This window comes from Dicentrarchus labrax, unplaced genomic scaffold (assembly GCF_905237075.1).
Source record: "Dicentrarchus labrax unplaced genomic scaffold, dlabrax2021, whole genome shotgun sequence".
Lineage (NCBI taxonomy): Eukaryota > Metazoa > Chordata > Actinopteri > Moronidae > Dicentrarchus > Dicentrarchus labrax.
Window position 1 is genome coordinate 15298014 of NW_026136701.1, and position 8809 is coordinate 15306822.

Below are 8809 nucleotides of genomic sequence, written 5' to 3' on the forward strand. Positions count from 1 at the left end.
TTATTTTTTTTGTTTAATTAAATGTCCCTGTCCTCATTTCCTTAGTGAAAAATATGTCGGAACTGACTCACCTCAGGCAAACACCATCTCCTAGCATGCAGTCTTATAGAGGCTACAACGAGGACCATGGTAGGTTCAAATCTCTTCAGAATATCTACCTTTCTTATGGGAAGAAAATGGTCTTTCTCTGTTAACTTAACAGCAGAGTTTAATAATAGACACGGGAAATAACGGTATATATTTAAAGTGCAGAAATGTCATTCTATTGTGAACTAAAAATATGGATCATTTGACCTTTTTCTCAGCCTAGGGATTTGAGGCACGCTGTTGTACGAAGTTAAACAGCTGACCAAGTTGCTGTGAATAACAAAAAAATCCCCCCAAAACAAAGACGGTTTTGTTGTCCCCTGTTCTTCTATTAACTTGTGCTTTTTCCCCTCAACCAATTAAATAGATTGAGTGACAAAAAGACAAGTAGTGAGTGGGAGGTAATTGAAATTGAGTCTTCTTTCATGTCTTTCCCCCTTGACAGCATGTTCGCGTCCACTACCTCATTAGAACAGAGCTACGTCAGGTCCCCTTGCTTTACCTAGTAACGGTGACATTGTTGTTTGTGGGATTTTAGCGGTTTTGAGACAGGGGCCAAAAACAAAAGACGTCTCATGAATGCAAAAGCAGGGAGATTCCTAACCAGGTTTGGTTGTCAGAGAATGTGTGTGTGGTCACGGCCTGAAGAGAACACTTTTTTAGACACAACAGTGTTGTTCTTTAGATTAAACTGAGCCTCTTTTGTTTCTTTTTGTATGGATGTTTTATTTTCTGCGGTTTATCTGAGGAGGAACACACCCTGGGTACAAGATTCTCAGAGATGGAAAGAGTTGTGCATATATAGCACTTTGTGGCACCAGCATCTGTGAACTTTGATGTAAATTCCAAAAATCCTTTCATGCTTTTGGTGTTTACTTAATTTTTATCATAGAACTTGTGCGGAAAAACTATAAAATTGGTTACTATCTCTCTACCCATGTATATGTTGCACTCCATACCATTAAAATCAAAGTATTTTGCATGATTTTTGATCAGTTTTGTCAAAGAAGCACAAGATTATACATGTCAGGAACTATCAATTTCATTCTACTTTGACCTTGTATGGACTTCCATAGGAATCTACAGTATGATGAAAGGTTGTAGGGCCTGGGAGCAGATCTGTACCCCTGCTGTGCCTCTTACTACCTCAGACACCCAGGCCTGCCACATCTCCATGGTTACTGTGGGTCAGGAAGCGTTAGACAAAAAAACTTTTCTTCCCCCATGAAAGTGTGTACACAGAGGGGAAACAGGGACGAGAAGAAACCAGCAACTCTCTCAGCTTTGCACCTCTTATTCTTTTAAAAGTAACCCAGAGAAAACCTGGCTGTAAAGAGTTGGAACATGAGCTTTCAGATTCTGGCTGTCAGTGGCTATGACTGATTCAAATACAGCTTTTAGATAATTATGTCAGAGGGCTTTTAATTTGTAGCTGCAATAGAGTCTGATTTGTTGACTCTGCGGGTTGTGGCAGGGGTAATTGGTGATTGGTTTTATATAGATTGATGGCTTGGTTCAAGGCCATGTGCACAGTTTTCATTTAATTTAAACTCCAGTATTGATTGTTTGTTGCTGGAAAGAACCCAGAAGGTCCCAAGGGTTTTTTTTCTCCATACTCCCACTTGCACGCAAGTTTATTTTTGCTTATTTTAACTTTTTCAGTTTGTTTTGTCCATATTTTCTCTCAGTAATTCTTCTACGGCTATGTTTTAGATTGAATGTATTTGTATTTATTGTCATTTGATTCAACATTTACAACAAAAACAGCTGTAAATGTGATCAATAAATATGGTTGAAATATTTGTTTTCTTGCTCTCACACAGAACCCAGGGGATATTCAGAGATGATCAGTCAAATTGGAGTTGACAGTTTACCAGACTCCTCCATCAACTGCCACAGGACGCTAAGTGCCACACACTCTGCCTCTGTTGTTGGGACCCTTCAGCGGACAGACAGGTACATTTCTGTCCTATCCAACATCTTAAAGCAGCACTGACCTTTTACTAGAGGGCCGTATTTCCTAAACAGACTTCAGACTGGGGTGTTGATTTCCAGTTGGATCGAGAGTACAACCAGCATATTGATTAGTCTTTTCTTCAGTGCCAACATCAGTGATATAAACAATTATTTTAATTATGCCAACTTCTTCTGCAATGGTTTAACACGCAATCATTTCTTTTGCTAATTTGAATGGAAACTTGACTAATGTTTATGTACAGTATGTTTATCATCTTTCGTTTTTCCTCTTAACTTAAGTTCATCCATGAACCAGTCCTGGCCAGAGCATCCCGTCCTGAGCCGCCACTCCTCTCTGAGCAGCTACGCCACTGCAAGACAACCACCACAGCATTCCATGTCCCTGGACTATGGCCACCACTCTCCTCCACTGCACCACCCCCACATCCACCCTGCCCCCAACGCCCACAGCTCTCCCCGAAGCAGCCAGCGAAGCTGTTTGGCTCGCTATGCTCTCAGCCGCAGTCCCCCTCAAAGCTTTGACGAGCAGGATGATTCGGGCCTTGGCTATGGCACAGACTGTCCGAACTCCACCTCTTCTCTGCAGGGAAATGGAGGCATCGACAGGGAACATTTGACCACTGTGGATGGGCAGAATCAGTCACAGCTGTCCCAGATACAGCCCCCACTTCTGCCTCAGAAGAAGAGAGCGTCGGATGGGGAACATTCGCTGGGAACAGCGTCTCCAGCCCTCAGTGGGTTCTCGAGTCCCCACAGTGGGAGCTCCCTGAGTATTCCTTTCCCCAATGTTTTGCCTGACCTTTCAGCTCAGATGCCAGGCACAGTCTCACCTCTGCCAGGTAAGCTACAGATCCCTAGTGAAGTTAACACCCTTATTGGTGGCACATGGTTTGATGACCACACATAAATGAAAACTATACTGATTATTTAGCTAACAATTATGTGTCTTCCAGATGTACTGGTCAGCAAGCAGCTTACTGTAAAGTTTGTGCAGGACACATCAAAATTCTGGTACAAGCCGGATATCTCAAGGGATCAAGGTAGGCTTCCGGGGTTCACTTTAGTTCCAATGTGATTTGTTGCAAAGAAACTTTTTCACAGAACTATAGAGCCGTCTCACAATTATGTTTCTCTTCACTCAGCCATTTCAGTCTTAAGGGACCAGGAGCCTGGTAGCTTCATCGTACGGGACAGCCATTCCTTCAGGGGGGCATATGGACTGGCAATGAAAGTGGCTACTCCCCCACCCTCAGTTCTCCAACAGACCAAGAAAGGTATGGTCGATGTGGTCGACATTTCTTTTTTATTTAAATGGTTGATTTACACTTATTTGCTAAGATCCACTTTATTATTTATTAGTGTCAAGGAAACTGTATTGTTTACATATCTTAGAGAAAATTCTTGACTTTTTGTCTTTGTTAAAGTTTTGGGAAGTACACATATTTTCTGGCTTTCAGTGAGAGTGTATTTCCCAAATGGTTAAATTACTGTTTCATTTATCATAGTGAAGATTTCAGAGATTGGTCCAGTATTTACAAACATCCTGGGAATCATACATCACACAATGGCACACAAAGCCGTCTACAGTTACAGTCCACTGTACTCACCTTAATGCTGGAACATGAGAGTCCCTCCCTCTGTTTGTGTGTGAGAGCTACTCACTCTGTGTTTCTCTCCTGGGCATCATCATGATGAAGCCGAACAGACCCCCTTTGCCTGATACTCTTAGATGTACAGCTAATGTTTCACCCCTTAACAAAGGATGTGCTGGGTCCCTAAGCCTACTCTGATACCGGGGACTTCTCCTGGGAAGCTCTCTGCCCCACATAACTCTGTCGGATAGAGATGTAACATCCAGCGACTTGGGTCATAACAGGCTGCTTGGTTATTTACTTCTTAGCGTGTTTGTTTAGCGTATTCAGGAATTACGGGAAGGGTTTTTTTGGAAAGAAAACAGTCTCTAGAGGAATCTGGCCAAGCATTCTCTGGCCATGTTTCAATATGAAAACAAAGGCTTATTGAGTGATGACAGAGATTCACACATCAGTATTTCTTAATCAAAAAGGGCCAGAAGGACATTAAATCCCATGCAATGTGTATCAGAAACAGGCTGGATTATTTATAAGGGCTCAAAGGATGCCCTCATGCCCTTCCTGCACCAGCCCACCACAGCGCTCAACCCTTTCATTTTATCCCCCACTCACACCTGTCCTTTTGTTTTCCTTCACCCCTTCACAGTCCAACAGCACCTGTGGTGACATCATGACACGGTCCTTCTCCGCATTTTCAGCTTAGGGCATTGTGGCTCCTTATAAGTGTGAAACCCAACCCACCTTAAGGAGCGGGCCTTTCTCCAAGCTTTTGTGTCAAGACATTCCTCACATAGACTCCTCCTGCCCCCTCAGAAGCGCTTCTGTTGAATCATAATCCCATTAATCTCTGGAGAGATTGAATTTAGCGATTTAATATGTTTTATGTAACTCTTCAAGGCTGGAAAGTAAGGTGTTGCACAGAGATAAATGCTTGGGGGCTATTATTTAGGTCAGAGTAAATCCAAGGTGTCAAATGGAGGACAGTTTTGCCAAAACAGACCACAGACAATAGTGAGACATTATTCATCTCTCATATCTCTCTCTGTATCTTCTATGTTATTCTAACAGGAGGTGATCTATCCAATGAGTTAGTTCGCCACTTCCTGATTGAGTGTACCCAGAAAGGAGTGCGGTTGAAGGGTTGCCCCAATGAGCCTTATTTTGGTGAGTATCTACTCTGTTTAAACCTCTCCCCTCACAGCTGGTTGACAAGAGTGACGCTTGCTGGTTGTTTGGCTACACTGCACCAAAGTGACAGACTTCACGCACCATACTGCTCTCTATTGGTGTGTGGGACATTGTACCAATGGTTGTCTGCAGACAGATGACAGATTGATGCACCTGCTGTATCATGGGACATGTGTCATTTTTAATAGGAATGATGGTAGTTTCCTCTCCCCTGAAACAAATCTGCATTCTTTTATACTTTTAAGAGCACACTACAACAAATTCTCAGTAACTATTGATTACTATTGAAGTTGTTTTTGTCATGGCTGTATGATTACATGGGGGATAAAAACAAATTCTCATTCTACTGATCATCATTTCATTTTATTTTTGTGTTCTTTTTTGTAATATCTTTGTACAGTATATAATTATGTATGTGACAGTTGCAGAAATCTTGCCTTCTTGCAGTAAAGTTGATCTGGCAATAAAACACAACATCTCTCAGCAATATTGATCTGACGTCCACATTGTTTTACAGGAAGCTTAACTGCTCTGGTCTGCCAACATTCGATCACTCCCTTGGCCCTGCCCTGCAAACTTATCATACCTGACAGAGGTAAGCGTTCAACACACAGTCAAAGACCTAATGCTAAAGAGGAAGATTATGGCCAGAATTGAAAACAGCCATTATTTAGGTTTTGCGGCTACCCAAAGGGGCCAGTCTGTCTGACCATGTATTTGTTGATGTAACCATTGTGGGCTTTTCTTAAATAATCTCACTGACGTTTTTTGCTTTTCTTGCTCGTAGATCCTCTTGAAGATGTTGTGGAGACTACCTCACAATCTGTCACCAACTCTGCTGCTGAGCTGCTAAAACAGGGAGCAGGTAATCGGGCATCTAAGATCACTTGCCTTGAATAGATATTATGACAAAGCAGTGATGGCACTGCACATAAACACTGACAAAATCCTTGTGTGTAATTCTGTAACACTTTTGGAAATGACTGCATCCTTGTCCTGTTATTATGGACTGTAAATACATTTGCTCTGCAGTTATTTGCGCTGAGATGAGTGATCCGTGTGTAATCTGAATCTGTGTGCTCCTGCAGCCTGTAATGTGTGGTACCTATGCTCAGTGGAGATGGAGTCACTAACAGGTGTCCAGGCGGTGCAGAAAGCCACCAGTATGACTCTGATCGCCAACCCTCCTCCAACCTCCACTGTAGTCCACTTCAAGGTGTCCTCCCAGGGAATCACCCTCACTGACAACCAGAGGAAGTGAGTACCACACGGGCAAATTCACACCAGACATAGAGAGACCTTTTTATCGCTATAACCACCCCCCTTGTCTCCTTTTAGACTCTTCTTCAGGAGGCACTACAATGTCAATACGGTCATATTTTGTGCATTGGACCCTCAAGATAGAAAGTGAGTATTGCTGATTGAAACACATGCCATTTAATGGTTTCCAGACCTTTTATTATTCCAACCAGGTGTGGTAAAATCCCAACATGGGCAGGAAATGACAACAAACTTAAATAATAAAACCAACATTGTTGTCACTGCTAATTTTTTATGTGCAGATGGAAAGTACAATTTGTTATATTCAACAAGCCAGTAACACTATTATCCTCTTTTAACTGCTCACAGGTGGAAAAAAGATGGCTGCCCTTCAGCAAAGTAAGAATTTTATTATTATTATTATATTTCTGCAGCCAGAGCAGCATTAAAGCAGTTGTTTTTAAAGTGACGTTGTCAGGTTGAGAGGGATGACAAAGCTGTGATTAAGTACTTTTCTCCACCTCTGCAGGATCTTTGGCTTTGTGGCAAGGAAAACTGGCACTTCCATGGACAATGTATGTCACCTGTTTGCAGAGCATGACCCAGAGCAGCCAGCAAGTGCCATTGTCAACTTTGTTTCCAAGGTGATGATTGGCTCACAGAAGAGTAAGTAGGCCTGCCCTCTGGCTGAGCTGAGCACCTGGACAGACTTTTAACTGAGAGTGAGAAATAAAGACTGAAAGACTTAACAAAGGACAAAATGTAAGGACTGAAGATGGTGATGACCTGGACATTAACCCTGGATATTAACTGGATGTTGGATATACATTATGGATACACATAATCACCACTTACCAGCACCCACACATTAATAACATCTTTTAATATAAAAATATAAATCCCCTTCTATTCTATTGTTTTTCTATACTGTAAAATTAACTGTAAAATAGCCAAGTAAGAAAACAGCTAAATCATAAAAAAAGTTTAATCCTTTTTAACTAATTTACAACTGTAATTCCTTCATTCTCAACATATTTTAAGTACATACAACACACACAACACAAAGGCTGCTTTTCTTATTTGTGACAGTTTTATGGAGAAAACTCTACCTTGTTGCATGTGATATTTTTTTGTTATATTTAACCAAAACAAACTTAATTCAAGCTATTAACAGTCTGTAAAGTCTCTGTGCTGTGTTTGTCCAGCATGCAGTATTTGTTTGTGGAGTTAAAATTGTGTAAAAGTAGTGCAGCAAATATGTACAATTTGGATTTTGGGACGGGCTACATCGCATACAGGATTATCTTATTTTATCTATGCAATGTAAAATTTTATTTTTTTAAACCATGGCCTTCTTTACATGTGCAGCATGTATGTGGCTTATCTGAACCTGTTAAATAACTTTCTTCTCAAGATGTATGTGAATATGACCACTTTCAAAGCAGTCAGCAACACTTTAATGAAAGAGTGTGAGAGTGTGTGTGTGTGTGTTGAAATAAGAGAAACCATAGACAATATTTTAATTAATCCCTAATATATAGATTGATTTGACATGGTTAAAACACATCAAGTGGCGTACCACTCAGCTACCAAATTTTTACTTTAGTTTGCCCTCCTTTGGGAGGCTCATGGCCAGAAGCAGCACTGCAATGTTTCTTTATCAAAAATATATCAGAAGATTCAATTTGTACTTAAATAGGATTAGGATTTTAAAAAAGACATGCTGCTATGGAGAGAACAAATGGTGTGATTGCATTAGTCTTACAGTCTAAGTTCTTAGAAGAACGAAAAATGCGACATAAATTTAAGATCTGACATATTCTCCATTCATCTGTCAGTTAGCTACATCTACAATATAGATTCTGTGGAACAAAGATTACCCCCAGTTGAGTGTTTGTTGATATTGTATATGAGAGATCATAAAACTTGATTCCTTTTAACTTTTTGTGTTGGGCAGTCATTTTATCCAGAGAGGGACCTACCACCACAATACAGCTCTGTTGATGGATTACATTATGTACACATTTGTTTGACATATTATCTGTACCTCATACTTATCTCATACTGTGCCTCTGTGTATAACATGCTACATGTGAACAGTTTATGTGTATATTGACATTAAATTGTTGGATGTGTTCTGTAAATAAACAAAATGAAACACTTACTTAATCTTGGTGATCCGTCAACCGGTAAAAGTTCGTCGTAGCCAGGACCAGTTGCTAGGCAACCGGCGGAGACCCCGGGAATGGTCCTGACAAATGACAGTTATTTACACCTTTGTGATATTAGGATTAAACAAACGAGATAACGTGTTAATTAGTGAATTTAAGAGGTACTGGTAGGTGGTTTCATTTGGACAATGCCAGGCTAGCTGTTGCCCCCCTGTTTCCAGTTTTTGTGGTAATTTAGCTGGTTGCTGGCGTTAGCTTCATAATGTTAGCAAGCAAAATATTAGGTGGTATCTACCTTCATATCTAGCTAATGTTAATGCTAACGTTAAGAAGAAGCAAAAGTAGAAAACTATGTTAGAAGAAAAGTTATTTGGGGAAATGTGCTCATTTGCTTTCTATATTCTGTACATGTTTGGTTGTTTTAGGACTAATGTGTAGGATTTGGTGGCATCTACTGGTGAGGTTGCAGATTGCAACTATTGATTGCAACCGACTGAAACCGCCCACCTTAACCACGCGTGTAACAAAGTGTTC

General features: G+C 40.7%; 1 protein-coding gene across 3 annotated transcripts in view; it reads left to right on the top strand.

Annotated features, from left to right (window-relative positions):
- LOC127362627 (tensin-3) overlaps positions 1–8268 on the top strand; it is a 32134-nt gene extending 23866 nt beyond the window's left edge. For all 3 annotated transcript variants that reach the window (XM_051398626.1, XM_051398616.1, XM_051398634.1), the window contains 12 exons: positions 46–129; positions 1911–2043; positions 2344–2903; positions 3018–3104; positions 3207–3338; positions 4725–4820; positions 5362–5439; positions 5632–5709; positions 5933–6101; positions 6183–6251; positions 6474–6503; positions 6634–8268. In XM_051398626.1, the coding sequence (XP_051254586.1) occupies positions 46–129; positions 1911–2043; positions 2344–2903; positions 3018–3104; positions 3207–3338; positions 4725–4820; positions 5362–5439; positions 5632–5709; positions 5933–6101; positions 6183–6251; positions 6474–6503; positions 6634–6778 (1661 nt within the window). In that variant the 3' untranslated portion in view covers positions 6779–8268. The remainder of the gene's footprint in view (positions 1–45; positions 130–1910; positions 2044–2343; positions 2904–3017; positions 3105–3206; positions 3339–4724; positions 4821–5361; positions 5440–5631; positions 5710–5932; positions 6102–6182; positions 6252–6473; positions 6504–6633) is intronic.
- Positions 8269–8809: the final 541 nt, after the last annotated feature.